The sequence below is a fragment of the Tasmannia lanceolata genome, unplaced genomic scaffold (genome assembly GCF_043159265.1).
Source record: "Tasmannia lanceolata isolate RefF3 unplaced genomic scaffold, GAP_Taslan_0.1 ptg000026l, whole genome shotgun sequence".
NCBI lineage: Eukaryota > Viridiplantae > Streptophyta > Magnoliopsida > Canellales > Winteraceae > Tasmannia > Tasmannia lanceolata.
Genome location: NW_027518703.1, coordinates 9428960 through 9449116, shown reverse-complemented (window position 1 = coordinate 9449116; position 20157 = coordinate 9428960). Strand labels below are relative to the sequence as shown.

At 40.5% G+C, this 20157-nt stretch overlaps 2 protein-coding genes across 3 annotated transcripts; both read left to right on the top strand.

The window, feature by feature from the left end:
• The first annotated feature begins 270 nt into the window (after nucleotides 1–270).
• LOC143858620 (protein WHAT'S THIS FACTOR 9, mitochondrial-like) lies at nucleotides 271–1915 on the top strand. Its single transcript, XM_077369313.1, has one exon. It carries the CDS (start codon nucleotides 306–308, stop codon nucleotides 1605–1607), a length of 1302 nt encoding a protein of 433 aa, XP_077225428.1. The 5' UTR covers nucleotides 271–305; the 3' UTR covers nucleotides 1608–1915.
• Nucleotides 1916–13871: 11956 nt separating this feature from the next.
• On the top strand, nucleotides 13872–19633 carry LOC143858618 (F-box/kelch-repeat protein At1g55270-like). Of its 2 annotated transcripts, XM_077369311.1 has the most exons (3): nucleotides 13872–14059; nucleotides 14165–14258; nucleotides 17744–19633. In XM_077369311.1, exons 2-3 carry the CDS (start codon nucleotides 14199–14201, stop codon nucleotides 18992–18994), a joined length of 1311 nt encoding a protein of 436 aa, XP_077225426.1. In that variant the 5' UTR covers nucleotides 13872–14059; nucleotides 14165–14198; the 3' UTR covers nucleotides 18995–19633. The 2 variants fall into 2 exon arrangements, with proteins under 2 accessions (XP_077225426.1, XP_077225425.1); XM_077369310.1 differs by having other exon boundaries at nucleotides 13872–14258.
• Nucleotides 19634–20157: the final 524 nt, after the last annotated feature.

Sequence of the window (20157 nt, the reverse complement as noted above, 5' to 3'; positions counted from 1 at the left end):
AAAGTACTGTACAGGATGATCCAAACTGTCCATGTGATGGGACACAACATAAATAGCTTGTGCTAAAAAATCATTTCCATAAGATGATCCTAGCCCTCCGATCTATAGAGGTTCCATAACATGCAGTTCCTCTCTAGATCGGAAGGTTGTGATCATCCTATGACAGACTGGATGATCCTATCATGCGGTCCCTACAGTACTTTTTGAGAAATACGGGAATATAAGGGCTAACAAAACAAAACTCGAAAATCTCAAACCCTATTAGTTGGGGCCTCTGAAGAAGATTTTGAACACTCTTATTTCTCATGGGTCTGATGAGAAACCTTAAAATTTTCATCTCCATCTCTGCTCCATTCTCCCAAACCAACCCTCACCATCTCTACTCCCAACACCGAACCCTAGTAAAAGTTAGACTAAAATGGGTGAAAAACAGAGGACTCGATCACATAATCGACACCGAGACCGATCTCAAAGCCGCTTGCCTCATTAAAGACGCCATTAAAAGAAGCTCACACGGCTACCTCTCTTCTCGGATCCTCTCGGACCGTCAAAAGCCTCTCGGACTCACAATCCCCGTCATCCGTTTCATGCGCAGGTACCCAACTCTCTTTCACGAATTCCCTGACCCTAAATACAACAATCTCCCTTGCTTTCGTCTCACTGATACAGCCCTCTTCTTAGATGACCAAGAACAGGCCGTTTATCGGACCCATGAGTCCGATAGTGTCGAGAGGCTTTCTCGCTTTCTCATGATGTCTAACAGCAAGCCCATCCCATTCCAATCTCTCCTAAATTTGAAATGGGATCTGGGTCTTCCTGATGATTACATCAAAACCCTAATCCCCAAATACCCAGATCACTTTCGTATAACCAAACGCCAAGACGGGCTCTCGTGTCTCAATCTCGCACAATGGCCAGAGGAATTCGCAGTCTCCACATTGCAAAAGAACGCGGAGATCACCAATAGTAGTACTGATACTACTAGTGGCAATTCTTCTGAGTATAGGAATTTTAAGAAGGGTACATCTTTGGCATTCCCCATGAGTTTTCCGCGGGGGTATGGTGCTCAAAAGAAGGTGATAGCATGGATGGATGATTTCCAAAAGCTTCCCTACATTTCGCCGTATGAGGATTCATCACAAATTGACCCAACTAGTGATTTGATGGAAAAACATGTTGTGGGGGTTCTACATGAGCTATTGAGCTTGACTATTCATAAGAAGACAAAGAGGAATTATCTGAGGTGTTTGAGGGAGGAATTGAATCTGCCCCATAAGTTTACTAGGATTTTTACGAGGTACCCGGGTATTTTTTACCTTTCTTTGAAGTGCAAAACAACTACTGTGACACTCAAGGAAGCGTACAGGCGGGGGAAGTTGGTCGATCTGCATCCGCTCGCGCGAATCAGAGAGAAGTATTATTATGTAATGAGGACAGGGGTTATGTATAGGGGTAAGGGATTGACAGAATTGGAACGTGCGAAATTGGATGCGGTAAATGATGGGGAGGATCAAATGGAGCAACAGTCAGAGGAAGACATTGAAACGGGGGATGAATACTATCCGGATGATGGGTCAGATGTTGAGACAGGGTCTGATGAGGAATAGGATTATGATTCCCTATGTTTTACCTGATAAGAAGTTCATGTAATTCTTGTCGAGGAAGAGTTTCACTAGGTGAATATTTGATCTCTTCCATACTTCTGTTCAAATCTTGAAACACAAAAAGGAAATTTCTATGTCCCCCAATAAGGTCTTTGATTTTCAGTGAGGGTTGAATTTATTTGCTTTAATCTTACGCCCGTTGTATGTTGTATTTGTTGCATATACAGATAGTGGAATCAAAATATCAATAACATTGAGTTTGACACCCATAACAAATTTGAGAATGAAAACAAGGACTACTTTTTAAATTATTTGTTGTTTTTGTGCAGCTATCTTCTTCATGTTGAGCCTTCCATCTTTTTTTTGTTGACATGCAGACATATCTGTCTAACAGTGACATGTGATCGATTTTTTTTTGTTGACATGCAGACATATCCGTCTAACGGTGACATGTTATTATACTCTTTCTTTTTTTGTTTCCTGCTGCTTACTTGTCCTTCTAGAGGGCATTTTTAACTTGTTTAAGGGCTGTAGTTTTGGAATTATTGTTGTTTTTGTGCAACTATCTTCTTCATGTTGAGCCTTCCATTTTTTTTGTTGACATGCACATCAATGTACTCTTTCTTTTATGTTTTCTGCCTTACTTGGCCTTCTAGAGGGTGTTTTTAACTTGTTTGAAAAAGAATAGCCTTCTTTGACATGGATCAAACAATGTTAAAACTCTACTAGGGCCTTCATGGCTTTGAGAGGTGGATTTCATGGGATGGGAAGGAAAGCTTCTTTTTGAAATTATATCTGGTTGGTTTCTTCAGAGTTGTAAAAATTGATTTTTGACTTTCTCGATTAATGTCTTAGTTCAGGTTTGCGGCCAAATAGATTATAGTTCACACACAAATTACACCTAAAATGTCAATGGGTTGCATGCCCAACCCAATCCTAATATTTTGAATCAATTGTTAGTTTTAGCCTGTATGGATTGTTTTAACCTATTGAGCATATTTTCAACCAGGAAAATGGTATCATACTATTGGAGCTATGGTCGCCACTTATGCGACAAGGAATTTCGCTTTTATTCTTCCTCCAATCTGAACATCACAAGATATCCAAAATAACAAAAATAAAGTCCAGATTTTAAACACAAAAGTTATTTGGGCTGAAAAGGCAACATTTACGAGAAAAGTTGATATATACCGAGTTAGTTGAGTAACCATGATCTGTGCTTCTCAAATTGGTGGAGGTTTATGGAAGTTTGGTAGCAATAACATTGACATATGTCAAAGTTCAAGCTTCCTCTATTTGATCTGCTCGATATAACTTGGGTTTTACATGTCTTAGATATGTATTGGACTTATTGTGAAGCTTCCTTTATTTGATCTGCTCGATATAACTTTGTTGTTACATGTCTGAGATATGTACTGGACTTTTTGCCTTCTTTTTTGATCTTTTAACATTTTCTATTTGTTGCTTGTGGTGGTACCCTGTTTGCTACTTAAACATGGTCACTATTGGGTATATCTGTTATCTTTTTGTCAGAATGAGTTAGTTCACTAGGGTAAGCTTATTCTGTCATCTGGTGGTCCGGTTGTCTAATCGAGTTTGTTTCCCCATCAAATCTCTAGCATGAAAATGCTCATACTGCCATTATTGTATGCTTATTCCACGGTGCAGTCAGTAGTTGTAGTTGATCGTTTCTTTCCTCATGTTCTTATTTTTCCTCTGCAACATTTGGCAGTTTGGCTTTGATTGGTACAATTGGACAAATTCTTTGTCTAATGGCTGCTGTTTTGGATGTATGGAGTTATCCACGTCTTAGGTTCCTGAAAGTTAATTTCGATGGTGATATTTGTGAACTGGGACATCCATTGCAATTTCTATACGAGACTTATCCATGATGGATGCAGAGATTAGGTGCTCCGTCTTGGTCCAATTGCTTTGGTTTATACTAATATAGCCTAATATGGTCCTTTAGCAAGGGGCTGAGGGTTGTAGCTTAGGGTTCTTAAGTGAGGTTTGTAGTTTTTCCAGCCTTGCTGAATAATGTTTGTAATTGAGGAATATTCCATATGTGATGTGATGGGATAGACATGTCTTCTTGCCTTCTTGGAGAAGATTCTTTTAGGAATTACAAAGATCATCATTATTGATGGTATAGCCACGACTTATTGCCTCCTTGGAGGATTGGGCAATTTTTTTATGAGATTTGGAAGATTGGAAGATCATTGTGATTCAATGGGCCATGCACTCTGCAGGGAATTGATCCATGATGGATGTGGATAGTGCTGATCCAATGTCTTGGTCCAGTTGTTTTTGGTTTATACTAGCTTAATGGAGACCCTTAAATGTAGCTTGAGGAAACCAGGGGTGAAGGTTTCCATATAACCAATTACATAATTTGTTTAAAAACTTTTAGTACAAGCTGAGCTTCATACCTTTCAATGGTACCATCTTCTTTAACTTTGAGGTGTATACCCACTTATAGCCAATGACATGCTTGCAACATGGCAAGTTCTCTAGCATTGTTGGCTTCCATCTCTTTTTTGATTTCCACTCACGATGAGACATTGCTTCAACAAAACTGGATACCTGTCATTTTTATATATAAAAAAACTGTATGCTCTCAGTCAGATGAAGTGAAACAACTAGGATAGATGATCTATAAGAGGATGACCTATCTTGGGAGGTAACAAAGTGGTTACTAAGATATTTGGAAAAATAAGATATTTGGAAGATGACCTTTTTCCTTCCTAATTACTTTTAAGGTGAAAAACTTGTATGATTACATTGATTCCTTTGATATTCATTTTGGGAAGGTTCAGAAAGGTTAATCAAATAACAACAGGTGTTGATATGGACTACGATGGCGTTAAAGCTCCACAGGAATTGGGGGAGTTCTTCGAGATGAGTTAAGTTATACTAGATGGGTTTTTTTTTGGTTTCATTGGGATCACGGATTCTTATGAGGTAGAGTTGAGGGCAGTTCTTCACGGCATTAGGATCTCAGATGCTTCTGGTCTTGGCAGCTTAATTGTGGAGGGAGATTCATTGAACGTGATTAGGTGGATGGATGGCAGCCACCATTTTCCGTGGAGATTCACGCACATGATTATGGAATTCATGATAGTGTGGCGGGTTTCTCTGAATTTCCAGTATGTTAGGAGATCGGCCAACTCTAATACAGAGTGTCTTGCCCGGGCAGGAGTTAGGAGGACAGCCCTGAAGATTTATGATTTCCTCCCCCGTGAGGTCTTGAGTTTCTTGGGGGCTCTGTTGTATCTTTTATGTTGGCTTTTTTTTGCCCTTTATGTATCTGCCCAGTTTTGAACTTTTCCTTTTTTTTTTCTTTAATATAATATAATATAATCCTTTTCCACTAGAAAATGGCTTTAAAACAATATTTATTCATACTCAAAAGGATATACTGATTTAGAAGTTAATTATTGCAGTGGTCAATGAGGAGATGTAGAAACTGAATACGCTGCGTATGTGCGCAAAAGAGTGCGACAATTATGTGTCATCTTCGATTAAAATCGGTAGGAAAAAATTGTTGCATCAGGTAGATCATTTAAAGGTTGGAAAATGAAAGATTCAAGGCATTTGTCATAGGGTGAAAAGGTAATTTGCTTTGGAATGGGAAGCAGAGATGATACTTGTGTAGGGCATGGGCATCATGCCTTATCTATGTCTATATTTTGATGATGTAACTTGTATTAAGCAAAAAGTTAATAACAAAAAGAAGAAGCATGGTTTGAAAGATCCATTGTTCTGAATAGAAGGTCTTCCAAATTCTGTTTAAAAAAAGAGATCCAATTGTCAAAATGGTCCTACTGATGTCCGGGAGACTGATATTTATCGCCGTTAAAAAATCTATTAAAATTGAACATAGACTCCTAGATGGTGCCAGCCCTCTTTAATGTTAGAAATAAATTTTGATGGCAGCTCTAAAAGTAACTATGGTCCTGCTGATCGCGAGGGAATTTTTAGGGACCACGATGAAAGAGCTCTCAAGTGCTTCCCCAGTCCATGTGGAATAACATACTCAATTGAGTCAGCACGAGAGCACTACTTGCTAGTTTTCGAATCTTCAGGGTCTGTTTTGTGGGCAGTTGCATCCTTGAAGAGGACTCTAAAATCGTTATTGCTTGGGCCAAAGGGGCGGCAGTGGGCCTTTGAAATTTTGGAACTGTGCAAATCAAATCACAGCTACAACATTGACGAAGATTGGCCAATTTGGAAGCGGATGCTTTGGCCAAGGAACTGATCGTAGCGAGCTTATCATTGGTGATGTTTATCTGATTGTGTAGCATTTTATCTTTTTTTTTTAAAAGTTGACAATTTATTGAATATTGGTTGGGACAAGTTGTCCCCTCCGTATTACAAAGTAAGGATCATTGATCCAGTAACACACCCTCAAGTGTTTACAAAGAACTTACAACTAACGTTTCCTCCCTCAGAACTCCTGACTTAGCTAATCCATCCGTCTCCTCATTTGCCTATCTCCTTCGATGCTCAATCCTAGGATTTAGTGACCTTATAAGATCGAGCGTTTCCGCTATTAGATCTTGTAGTCGCCAGGGACCCTTTGAGGTACCCGATGCCCAAGTCACCACATTTGTCGAGTCTCCCTCAACTATTAATGGTTGTTGATTCTTCTCATATGCCCAGCGCAACCTGAAAAGAAGAGCCCTGATTTCAGCCTCATTCGAATCACAAATCCCAACTAGGCCTGAGAATGACATTATAATAGTCTGTTTGTCATCTCTAATCAGACCCCCAATGTCTGCCTTCCTCGGATTGCCAATAGAGCTTCCATCAAAGTTGAGCTTGAACTACCCACATGGTGGGGCCATCCATTTCGGCTTTTAGGTTTAGTTCGGATCGTTCTATCCCAAATGATTGACCACCAATTCCTGACTAAATCCTCCACGCCATAGGGGATTTTCTTCTTTATCTTGGCCCATGAGATAAGTTCAACCTTGATTTCAGTCGCCAACCGTCCAGATTTCCTGCTTTGATCTTAAAAAATATGTCTGTTCCTTTCCTTCAATATATTCCAAACAATAGCGTAAGGGAAGGTGGACCATAGTAACTTACTAGTTTCCCCGAAAGGCCCATTTGTCCAGTTAATTATAAGTGAATTATAGAGCTCGGGCAAACCCAAGTCAACCAATTGCCCTCAACCATAATTGGTAAGAGAATGGACAATGCAGCATCAAATGATCCAGTGTCTCTTCATTCTGATGACAAAGGACGCACATCCTTGCAAGACTAAAATGCCTCCTTTTTAATCTTTCGCAAGTATTGATTTTTCTATGCACCAGCGTCCACGCAAAAGCTACCACTCTTGGAGGAGCAAAGGATTTCCAAATGCACCTTTTATCTGACTTCTGACCTGTATTTAGTGTCACAAAAAAAGATTTGACCGTGAATTTTCCATTCGGTTCTGGTGACCATATCCATTCATCGTCTTTGAAGTTAGAACAGTATACCGAGTGTAACTGTACTAGAAGTGGTTGAAGGTCCTGAATTTCCATGTCCTTAAGATCTCTTCGTAATCGAATGTCAACGCTTTTCCCATCTGTCCCTCTCGTACCAGGTAGTCCGCCACCATTGCTTCAGGTCTTACCACAATCCGGAACAACCTCGGGTACTTCACAGAAAGCAGTGTTTTGCCACACCAGAGGTCCAGCAAGAATCTTACCTTCATACCTTTCCCCACCTTATATCGTCTCTTTTGATCAAATTCTTCCTTGACCGAGCAGATGGATTTCCAAGAACCCGATCCCTTCCCACTTGCTGGTTTCTTAATGCTCCTATCCTCCCATTCCGACCCATATTTGGAACCAACCACGCGGTGCAGAGAACCATCTTTTCATTTCCATACCGCCATAACCATTTTTCCAGTAAAGACTTGTTACTCATCCTTAGCTTCCCAATTCCTAGCCCTCCATCCTTCTTTGATTTAGTTACCCTCTCCCAATCCATTAGGTGTCTTAATTTTCTGGATTGCACGTTTCCATCCCAAAGGAAATCCCTTTGTAGCTTTTCAATTCTCAGAGCCACCTTAACTGAAATTTTGAATAGCGACATGAAGTAGAACGGCATGTTTGCGAGAGCCGCTTTTATCAGGGTGATTCTTCCCCCAAAGGAGATGTATTTCTTCGTCCAGGTAGCTAGCTTCCGCTTCACTCTTTCTACCATTGGATCCCATTGAGATGCCGAAGGGACACCAAACCCCAATGACAATCCCAAATAAGAAACCGGGAAAGCCCCAGCAATGCAGCCAGTTGTTTCAGCCAGGTTTTGAACCACCTGCCGATCCATATTTATGCCCAAGAGCATGCTTTTACTGAAGTTAATCTTGAGACCCGAAGTGGCCTCAAACCACTTGAATATCCTTATGACATTGGGGATAGGCTGGGAGTTGCTTTCCAAAAAAACTAGCGTATCATCAGCAAACTGGAGGTGTAATTTGCTCACCTTTGGGTCCTGCTTGTAAGCCTTGGATCAGCCCTGCACTGCGCCTTTATCAATAGCAGGCTAAGTGCTTCCACCACCAAGATGAAGGGATACGGAGCTAATGGGTCATCCAGCAGAAGACCCCTTGAACTCTTAAAATATCCTTCAACCGAGCCATTGATAATGACTGAGAAGCTGTTAAAAGATATTACCGATTTGGTCCATTTTCCACATCTCGTGCCAACACCCATCCGATCTTGTATGAAATCAACAACCTCTCAGTCTATATGATCATAATAAGCTTTTTCAAGATTGATTTTAAAGACCAGACCAGGCCTCCCGCCCTATTAACAGAGTCAATAATCTCATTGGTTATTAGGACCCCTTCCAGAATCTGTATCCAGTCAACAAAAGCACCCTGAAAATGGGAAACGATGCTCTCCATACAACTTTTCACTCTTCGAGCGAGCAATTTGGATACAATCTTTGGAATGCTGTGAATTAAGTGTAGCATTTTCTCTTCTTTTTGCTTTTGTGGGTTCCTGGCGTATTTCATTTTCCGTGACTCTTTAGGACACCTCATCTTGCTGTACCTTGCGTCATTTCTTTGCAATGCAATTCCCTGTCCGGAAAAAAAAAAAATCTACTGCCTAAGTTGATGGTAGAGGAGTGCTATCCTCACGAACTTGCGGCCTTTCATGATTAAACTAACGATCTGCATGGGGGTTAGAGCTTTAAACTGGGCCAGAATGGCAGAACCATCCCCATCAGAGTGAAAGTAGACCTGGAGTAGTTGCAGGAGGGAAATTATGGACAGGGTACTCCATATGGTAAAACATGAGAGACGGATTGCTTAAAGCCAGAAGAAAGAGCCCATCCTCATGATGAACAGTCATACCGAGTCAGATTCAATGCCCTTCTACTACAGTGTCAGACCGTTGAAGAACACACACACACGTAGTGTCGTGTGAAGAAGAGTTAATGTCATGGTTGCTAGTTCTAATACGCTCAGTGGTGAGCATGCGTAAATGTTACATATTAAGAGTCCTCTATGTATGCCTAGATACATACTAGATGACTGAACTACTCAAGTATCAATCTGTTCTCCTGCACCCAATAAACTGTCCCTTTCCAGTTTCTAGTCTCACCAAGTCTGTTGAGAATCACAATTCCGAATAGAAGACTATTCCATACATAGCATAAATGGAGTCTAATTAGCTTTTTCCTTCACAATTCACAGATACTATCTCTAACAGACTACTGTAAGCATAAGAGCATATCAATTCACTCTCTTTTCAGCGTCCATTAGCAGATTACATGGGCATCATTGACGTCTCCAAATTCCAGGCAAGTTTTTTTTTTTTGAATGGTGAAAAGAAAATTCTAAAGGATTCATTAGCTGACCCCAACTAGTTTGAGACAAAGGCTTAGTTGAGTTGAGTTGAGTCGAGTGTAGGTGACAAGAAAATTCTGTGCAAGTATTTTTACTCTGTTTAGCTCTATAAAACCACCAGTGGCTGGTGCTAGCTATAGTGAATATTTACAACCAGCTGGTCCAATCAAGACCTGTTTTTACTTTCGGCTGCTTGATACATTTCAGACATTTTTATGAAAGATAGCAACTATTAGGAGTGTAAAATCTCCATGCAATTTTTTCAAACAGTTCCAATTTACAACATGTTGGCTTTGTTTGTCCCTGAAATCAGTATCCACTGCATATTATGATCATCTCTGTTGAAGCTTACATGTTGCCTTAATCTTTAGCTTAGCTAGCTGATGCATCAAGTAATTATGGGCGGTACATATACTTTGCAGGTGGGTTGCGCCTGATTACCACCTTCGACATCAATGTATGTTGTGGCTTATGTCACAAATATCTCCCACATTTTCAAAATATAATGATTTTATTGTGACATTTTGTTAAACGACCAAAACCTGAAATAATCCCAAGAATTTAAAAATTGTAGCGAAAATTCCATTTACTTAGATAAAGATTACTATATTTTATATTTTATATTTTTTCTTCGGAAAATGATAAACTGAAGGGTGCCCTTGCAAAAATAAAATTTAGAGGTTTCTATAACGGGCAATCGGTTTGGATCATCCTATGATGTGGGCCCAAAGTTTTTTTTTTGAAAAATACTAGACTTCATTGCCTTCACGTGCTAACAACATATAAATCTTAGGAAATATGGGGTTTTTAAAAGCAAAAAGCAAAAGGGGATTTTTTTCAAACTGTATACGGGTGTAAAATAGTCGGCCCCGCTCATCCGAACATGAGGTATTAATAGTAGGCCTCACTACAACAAAACATGATTTGTAAATTGTGGGCTCCATATGCACGGGTTAGGGGAAGATGGTGGGTTTACCTAACAAAATATGGAGTGTAAAATAGCGGGCCCCAACATGATATAAGAACCACTCTCTGCCCCCTGGGAGCAAATTCCTGACTCCGCTCTTTGCCATTACCATCTTACACACGGCGACAATCCAGACTGTCCACCTGATGGGTCCCATCATGTATGGGCCATTGACCAAATCCCATCGTTCAGATGTTGGGATCATTGAATTCGTGTCATTCTTGGACCCTGACTAATCCACAGTAGGACCCACAAAATGGACAGTCCATATCTCGACAGATAGGAAGTGTGACCTCTCTCTCTCTCTCTCCCCCAATTAATTTGCTTATACTTAATTATTTACTAATGTTCTTTCTTAAGTCAGTTGTATGCTATACAGATCAGTTTTGGTGAGAGAGTGAGATGGTTAAATGCATGAAAACGATAGATGATTATAGTGTCTAATCAACCTCTTGAATGTTTTTAATAGCTGATAATGGCCTTTACAACTAACAAAGCAGATGCTGTTATCAGCATGTGATGTAGCTGTGTTTTTGGGAGGTGAAGGTAGGGGTGGCAAAATTGGCCGAACCGGAACCGAGCCGAAACCGAACCGGAAATTCAGTTTCGGTTTGGTTAAACCAAACCGATTCAAATTTCGGTTTGGTTCGGTTTAGGTATCAAACCGAACCGAAACCGAATATTTGCAATTATTATGAGTAAAGGGTGGCAAAATTGGTGGAACCGAACCGAAACCGAACCGAAAATTCAGTTTTGGTTCGGTTTTGGTTTGGTAAAACCAAACCGATTCAAATTTCGGTTTGGTTCGGTTTGGGGGTCAAACCGAACCGAAACCGAACCATTGCCACCCCTAGGTGAAGGCGAGGCCCCGTCAGTGCTGTAGCCTCTTTATGCTATAATAGGCTGTTACAATCCCTAAAACCTATACACAGCCAGTAAAGATAGTGTTTAATAAAGTAACAAGTGTCATTATCAAAGCAAGGGTGCCCAGATATTATTTCATTTTGAGTCTCTGACTACCCTGCTGGGATAAAATGGGCCGTTCTCGATGGGGGTAGAAAGCTGGGTTTTATTTTATCCTCGGTGTTAGCCCATCCCAGAAACACTTATCCAAGGATTTCTAATCCCGTGGAGAACATCACCATCAGGCGCAATCTGATCGTTGATCTGCATTGTTCATCAAGTGGCCCCCATTGTGCGAATTTGAGCCATTACCAATCCAAGTTGTGCCCACCGTATTGATGTTCCAGATCAATAATTCCTATTTACATCTATCTACTATATGAGAAGTGGACCACAATGGGGACCAACTGCACCCCCATGAGTTTTGTTTTTTGTTTTGTATTGTTTTTTTTCCAGGTCTTCTTCATTTTACGAAGAGAGGTGGTGAAAAAGTAAAAAATGAAGAAAACATCCTGTACTTTCCTCTGTGCATGATTTGCAATTTGAAAATTTACTGAAATAGTGAAAAGAAGAAGAAGAAGAAGAATAAATAAGATAAGAAAGATATTGCAAACGGCTATTGAAGACCATAGAAGATCATCAGAACAAGCACAACTATATTTAACAAGGACAACAACCATCTTTGTATCTCTTATAACCAATTGATGGAAGCTGGCCTATTGGTCTTGAATTGAGATAAAAATTTCAAGAAATGACTTGCATGCCCTCAATTTATCTTCTTACTTTGATCAATTCAAATGGTGCTAAAAGGTTAATATTGACGGTTAAGTACAAGTTTAAACTGCTCATTTATAATTAATGATGTTTTAATGATGGGATTATCCTTGTTTCCAGAAAAGAGCAGTGACCCACATGTGCTTAAGTCTACGATCCATCAGTAGCACAGATGGGAAGTGCGATTGTTGTTAGGGGCTCCACGTGAAAGCAAAGATCTCACATCGGAAAGGTTGATGGATGTGGATGGGCTTATAAGGATTCGGGCACCCTCCCCTCGGCTCCTAGCTTTTAAGGGTGAGTTCTACCCAGGTCCCAACAAGTGGTATCAAGCCCGGGGTAACCTGGTGTGCTTCCAAGGAAGAAAATATTCCTCGGAGAAGAATCTTATTGACCCTGATATGCCTCTGGGGATGGAAAAATCCCTCGGGGAAGATCTCGTAGTTCCCATGTTGCCGCTGCATGGAGGGGCGAGATTGTTCACGTTGCTTTCTTGTAGAGGGGAAGATTGTTGGGGGTTCCACGCAAAAGCAAAAAAGATCCCACGTCGGAAAGATAAGTGGATGTGGATGGGCTTATAAGGACATGACACCCTCCCCTTAACAGCTAGCTTTTAAGGGTGAGGTCTACTGGGGTCCCAACAAGTCAAGAAGTGGATTGACTTGTTTTCAATGCAAGAGGAGGTTACCACGGCCCAGCTCTGATACCACTTGTTGGGAACCCTGTACAACTCACCCTTAAAAGCTAGCTGTTAATGGGAGGGTGCCCATTTCCTTATAAGCCCATCCACATCCACTTATCGTTCTGATGTGGGATCTTTTTTGCTTTTGCATGGAACCCCCAACAATCGTAAACCCTAATTTTCACTTAGGCTTTAACTGTAAACCGATCCTCGCCCTTTTATTTGATAATCAGACATTTTACCTTAATGCTTTCTCGATCTAGAAAATAAAATACAATGCATCAATGATATGAATGTTGAGAAAATCTGTCGGGCAAATATGATCTGATCATGCACAAAAAAGTAAAAAATTATACACAAATAAATAAAAATTATAAAGTAAAACAAGTCACAAGATGAATATCGAAATTTTACTTGATTAAGAAGGAAATTTTCCCAACAAAGAAAGTTGTACGGGGAAGTTAATGATGCCAAAGAAAACCATTAGCGCGAACAATCGCTTTGCAGCTCTCATTCTATTGGATTAACTCTGGAATCATCGGCGTTTGGTAAATTTGGAAAAGAAAGTTAATGATACCATTGGATACCCTAGAAATCATAGGAGACTCTCTACACTTAAAGTGAGGACTCACTAGGCATGCCAAAATAAGATAATGGTAGTAATTACAAAGCCGACATGCGCTCATGCATGTAATCTAGCCGATATTGTAATTAATCTCATCCTCAAATTCACAATCCAAGTGTAAATGTTACAAGTATAAATGCGGATATCCATTGTGAGACCTTTGCAGGGTTATGTATGTCTAGTGTGCTCTTGCTCCCCAAGGTTGAAGACATAGTGAAAACCTTTGTGTGTTTTTAAGTTCATTTGCCTCTTTGGAATTGTTGAGATTCCAAGGGTAAAATCAGTCATTTCCAATAAAGTTCCTTAGGCCCTATTTCTTTTGGATTGCCAAAATCTATTCTGAGTCCAAAACTGATTATTGTACTCAAGATCGATTCTCTAATTCCTTAACAGGGACTTAGCCTGCACTTTTAAAAGGGTTGACTGGTAATAATTGCGTGTTGTAGAGGGCTTGACCTCTTGTTCTGTGACTGGAAATAATTCGTATTTTCTTTGTAAAAAAACAATGAAGAAAAGACATACAAAAATGGGAAGTTGGTAAAAACCATGGGTCCAGCTTTAAATCTTTGGTTAGAAAAATGCAATGTGCTCACGTTTTGAAGATGATATTTTTGTTGTTTACTTTGCAGAGAAGAGGGAGAGAGAACATTAAAAAGTAAGGCCATCTGGGTCACTCTTTGTAAAAGAAGAAGGGGTTTTTTTTTTATGGGTTTGAGCTTAAGAATCTCGATCTGAAACCCCCTTTTGTTTTTCCTTCTAGGAGTATTTTCCCATGATTTTTGTGGGTTTCTGAGATGGAGGCCCTTGAAACTTCTAATATTCAGAGGGCTAGTGCTCGAGTTCAAGCCCCATTGGTAAGCCGATTCTTCATCTTTTTTTTTGACATTTAAATCTTTATGAGTTATGTGGTAAGTTGCAGGTTTTAGGTGCAAAAAAGGGGAATAAAGTATAAGGATGTTGGGTTTTTATTTTTAGGGTTTTAAAGTAGAACTATGTGTTTTCACATTTTAGGGTTGATCAATCTGTGTATTGGGGGATGAATCTGTTTTTGTATGAAATTGGTTTTTAGGTGGGATGGGTTCCAGATCTGTGGCTATTTGGAATTGTGTAGATTTCTTTTTCTTTTTTAGATAATAAAATTAGACAATTGGGCATGATCTGGGAGTAACATTTGGTGAGAATACTCCCCTTTTTTTTTTAAATTACTTTTCTGGGATATTTTATATATTTTTATCTTGGAATATTGGCTGTTGGATTGTAGACTTCTCATGGCCATAGTTTCTGTCAGGTACATGTTTTACAGGATTACCCTGTCTTTAGACTTTTATCCATTTGTTCTCATGGGGATACATATTTTGAGTCTTATAACAATTGCCCTGTTCAGAGTTTCTTGAAAAATATGGTTTTAAAATGAGCTACATGCTTGCTTTATAATTGCTTTATATATTTCCATGTATGGAGGTGATTCCATCAATTAACTCTAAGTCCCAGTGTTGTTATCAGTTTTACAAACTCCAGTGCGTTATTCAATCATAGTATAGAAGTGAAGAGGTTTAAGCACATTAGTTACTGCTATAATGTTTGTCTATATAGTCTTCAATTTATCTCACCACTGACTTTTGAAAACTATTTGCGTAATGATTTCCTTGATTTTCTTCATTTTACTTGGTTCCATGCGTCTTTTTTTTAATGTCAACTAGAATTGATTAAAAGGGCAAAGCCCAAGGTCGAAATGGTCAGAAACAAGTCAATCCAAAAAGAAAAATGGATACAACTAAAATATCAAGGGGGTAGAAAGTTAAAAAAAAACTCCAGTCCGGTCTTGGAGATTACAGAACAGGCTAGATGATCTGCCTCACTGTTGCCAGAATGCCATGTGTGCTAGAACACCATGGAATGACCTTCCACCCTGATCTAATATCTCCTCTATTTCGTCTGTGAACCTTCAAAGGAAGCCGACTCACTGGTTCATCCACCTGACCACATTCAGAGAGTTTCCTTCCTTGATCATACGGTCCAAATCATCGCTCAACCAGGATCCTAGTTAGCAATGCCTTGATTTCTACTTCATTCGAGTCCGTTTCCTCTAGAGGGCTAGAGAAAGCCCTCTTGGTGTTGCCATCAGCCTCGCAAATGAGACCTCTCAAACCAGCTGGTCCTGGTTTCCTAAAGCTATAGCCATCAAAGTTGAGTTTCATTTGTCCGAGGAGAGGGGGCACCCATCTCGGGGATGACCTGCTAGAGCTGATCTTACTCGTCCCAATCTCGATCCGGGATCTGCGCAATAAGGATTCCGATATGCCATGGAAATCAGAAGGACTCCGACCCATCAATACCATTGAGGAGATATGTTGTTTGATAGCGTGACAGCTTCTGGCCTTTCCAACAACAACATGGTTATTTCTTTCTCTCTATGCAACCCAAAATGCTGCTAAAAGGTCCGAATGCCACAAATTTCAACCCTCTCTTAGGCCAAGGAGTGAAACTCCATTCCTCTATGAGATCTGTACTTGCTCTGGAAAGACCCATTGCATATCAAACAAATTAAGCACAAAGTTCCATCTCTCTTTGTCCACCCCTCAATGAATAAAAATGTGATCCAAGGTTTCTCGTGCATCTATACACATAACACAGTGATCAATTTAACAACGTCCTCCAATTCCTAAGATAGTCCACCGTCATGATTTTATTGAGGCATATTGTCCAAACAAACACACAAACTCTAGGAGGAGCTAGAATCCTCCAAATTCTGTTAGCTAGCAAAGAATGCGAATCATACTTCAGGTGATTGTAGAAAGAATGGACAAAGAAGTCTTCCAAATGATCCTAGATCCAAGCTCTCATGTCCTCCCCCTTTTTCTACAGAGTCAAACATCTCCATGATCATGACAACCCTATTTTAATCTATGAACAAATTTCTGCGAAACGGAACCCTCCAACTGTTCTCCGATGAAGGCATCTCTGACAATCCAATCCTTCTCCTAAGCTAGAACATAGAGTCTCCAAAGCCAGAACATACACATCAAGGAACTTCTCTTTTAGGGTTGATGTACCACACCAAGGATCTATCAAAAATTTATCTCCTTTGCAGACTCTAAATCTGATACCTCTAAGGAATATCAGCAAGCCATTCAGGAGGGGTGCCTTTCAATTGCATTTGGAGGGCACCCGAGACGATGTCTGGCAGCAAGAGTGGAGAATATTCCACCGGAGATTCTTTTGAAATCCTTGAGGAATATTTTGAAGGCTGAGGCAGATTCATCTATGGCTTTTGATGGAACGGGTCAGGTGGGAGAGAATCGAGAGATTGAATAATATAAGGGGAGGATTTGTTTTTAAAATAACACAAGGGGTAAAATGTTTACCAAAACCATTTTGATCCTAGGAGTGGAGGAAATCCAAGGGTCACATGGTGCCCACCATCACCAACACCGCCGCCGCCGCCGTTGATGTGATACAGGTTTGCACCAACTGTCTTTGGTGATGGTGGATACAACTGTGATTTTTGTCGTCTCACTCCAGCTACTATCCATTTGTCTTTTCTACAACACATCCTTCTCTGTTTCACCCTTTGTATCTTTCAAGATCGAGTGGATGGCTGAATAGTCCTCGAATATCTTTTGCACAGCATGAATGCCAGCGAGGTGGATGGGTTTCAGCTTCTTGGCCTCAGTGCCAATAACTATGTGTCTGATTTCCAAAGTCCAGTAACTATGCATCTCGGCCTCAGTGCCAGTAACTCGTTGAAATTTTGAGCATCTCAGTACCCGCTGTAGCATCCTCAGTGGCAACACCTTACTTCTCTCTCGCTCTTCTCCTCTCTTCACTTTTTCCTTCCGTTGTCTCTCTCTCTCTCTCTCTCTCTCTCTCTCTCTCTCGTTTGTGCCATCAACAATGGCATTCTCATTATTTTGGCAATTGATTAAAGTGCATTTGTCATTTAAAAATATACACTTTAAGAGCTGTAACAAACATAAGGGGGTGTAATGTCTAAAAAGGGGTGGCAATATTTGATGTGTGTATGCATGTATGTTATGGTCAGAATATCAAAAATCCCTTGCCTAATCAAGCAATTACAATGTGGAAGGCTGTGCTACTCATAATAAATTACTCTTGACTTTAATAGATGATACATTGCATGAATTGGTTGCTGAAGAAGTGCATTGTTTATCTAATGAAGCACAAAATATGGTTCCAATCACAAATTTTTGTGTAGTATTTGATATCTTAGTAGAAAATACAGGCTTCAGAAATCATTATGCTTTAACTGATTTATAATCATTCTATCTTGTATGGTCAGTGCCCCATTATTTGCATATTAACATCGAAAAAATTGCAGGTTGAAACTGTGTCATGCTATTGTAGAGTAGATTCAGGCTTAAAAACTGTGGCGGGGGCAAGGAAATTTGTCCCTGGATCAAAACTTTGTCTCCAACCCGATATCAAACCCCATGCTCACAAGGTTAAGAACGCACGTCGGGAGAGGAATAGAAATCAAGCCCCATTGCTGCTAGGGCTTCCTGATGATCTTGCTATAGCTTGTCTGATCCGGGTCCCACGTGTTGAGCATTGCAAGCTACGGTTGGTCTGCAAAAGTTGGTGTCGTCTTTTGGCGGGGAACTTCTTTTACTCTCTCAGGAAAAACCTCGGAATGGCAGAAGAGTGGGTTTACGTAATCAAAAGAGACCGTGATGGAAGGATCTCTTGGCATGCTTTTGATCCTACCTATCAACTTTGGCAGCCACTTCCACCTGTTCCTAGAGAGTATTCTGAAGCCCTAGGGTTTGGTTGTGCTGTTCTCAGTGGTTGCTACCTTTACTTATTTGGCGGAAAAGATCCGCTTAGAGGGTCTATGCGACGTGTCATCTTTTATAATGCCCGGACAAATAAATGGCACCGGGCTCCAGAGATGCTGCGGAAACGACATTGTTTTGGTTCTTGTGTTATAAATAACTGCCTATATGTTGCTGGTGGGGAATGTGATGGGAACCAAAGGACCTTACGGTCAGCTGAGGTCTACGATCCCAACAAGAACAAATGGACCTTTATTACTGAAATGAGCATTGGTATGGTGCCCTTCATTGGGGTTGTTTACGATGGAAGGTGGTTTCTCAAAGGGCTTGATTCTCACCGCCACGTCATGAGTGAAGCTTATGTCCCCGAAACCAACCAATGGGGTACGGTCAATGACGGGATGGTTCAAGGCTGGCGTAACCCTAGCATTTCATTGGATGGGAAGCTCTACGCATTGGACTGCAGAGATGGATGCAAGCTTAGGGTCTATGATCGAGCTACCGATTCTTGGAACAAGTTCAGCGACAGCAAACTCCACCTAGGGAGTTCACGGGCATTGGAGGCTGCCGCGCTTGTTTCTCTCAATGGAAAACTTTGCATAATTCGTAATAATATGAGCATTAGTCTGGTTGATGTTTCAAGCCCTGATAAACACTTGGAGAGCAACACTCATCTATGGGAGACTATATCTGGCAAAGGGCATCTCAAGACGTTCGTCACAAACTTATGGTCGAATATTGCAGGTAGAAATGGTCTGAAGAGTCACATTGTTCACTCTCAGGTGCTTCAGATCTGAGGGCAGAAGTCTTCTGAAAATTCAACTTGCCTCTTCCCTTTCCAAATGAATCAAGCGATTAGTGCAGAGTTTCTGGGATAAGACGATATTGGAATATGATTGGATTGATAGGTTTTCACATGATGATTCCAAATGTATTTATACATCCTATGGAAATGAAACTCTTTAAAAATTTCCTTCAGATTCACAGTTTTATTTTCTCCACACCAAAATGATGTTTCCACAAAGCTGTTCATGGGTTCATCACTCTGTAGCATGAAAGAGCAGAGGTGAGAGATAGGAAATGGTGCCCTTTTAAGCAACTGTTTCGAAATTAAGAAATGGGTGGCACCGCCAACTTGTTGAAGACGGCTTACAGCATGGTCTTGATTCATGTGTTACAATTGCAAAGCCATTGTGGGGTAATGAAGCATTTGAAAAGGATACAGTGACAAATCTTAGTCCAGTCTGAAAATCTGTTCAATTTTTGAATGACATGGAAAGGCCGGCCATGTGAACATCCATGAAAGGAGCAGTGCAAACCGTAGGCCTTAAACTTCTTCACGTGGGTTATGTGGTTTTTGGTGTATGTTGTGGGTTATTAGTATGTGAACTCTCTTGAATGCTTTGTGAATATTGGTGGAGATCATCCATTGGACATGTTTTGTTGTACAAAAAGCTTTCTTTGTTTTCTCAACCGCCTCCAGTGGCACAAATGGCATATTGCAGGCTGATTGGTGCCAGAAAAAAAATCGCGGGCTCCACCAGGGATGGCCCATAGCCTGAAAGTTGCGCTGATTGGATGATCCTAGCCGCTAGTTCATCCAATTGGTGCAATTTTTTTTGCCCATCCAAGAGGTCTATGGATTTGAATAGTGAGATGGGCCATAAACTGGCTTTCATATTGGTACAAAGAATCGAGTTTATGTAAGGGCTGCTATTTTCACCCCCATTATTTGTTATTAGGCCCCTAAGTACACATGGACACTCCTTGGTTGGAGGTGCATATGGCTTGGCATGTTTCATTGTACATGCCTTACTATGATTAGGCTCTGGCATAGCCTTGTCTTGCTATAGTTCAAACTTAATTTTGACCCTTAAACATGACTCCTTTTTGAGATGCTTCCGAACCGCTAATGAAGTCAAGTCAAGTCAACTAAGCCTTTGTCCCAAACTAGTTGGGG

Bases quoted from the DNA above. Each gene is read 5' to 3' on its own strand.
- LOC143858620 (XM_077369313.1), top strand. From the start codon at position 306: ATGGGTCTGATGAGAAACCTTAAAATTTTCATCTCCATCTCTGCTCCA.
- LOC143858618 (XM_077369311.1), top strand. From the start codon at position 14,199: ATGGAGGCCCTTGAAACTTCTAATATTCAGAGGGCTAGTGCTCGAGTT. The intron at 14,259-17,743 runs GTAAGCCGATTC...AAAAAATTGCAG, and splicing joins CTCGAGTTCAAGCCCCATTG to GTTGAAACTGTGTCATGCTA.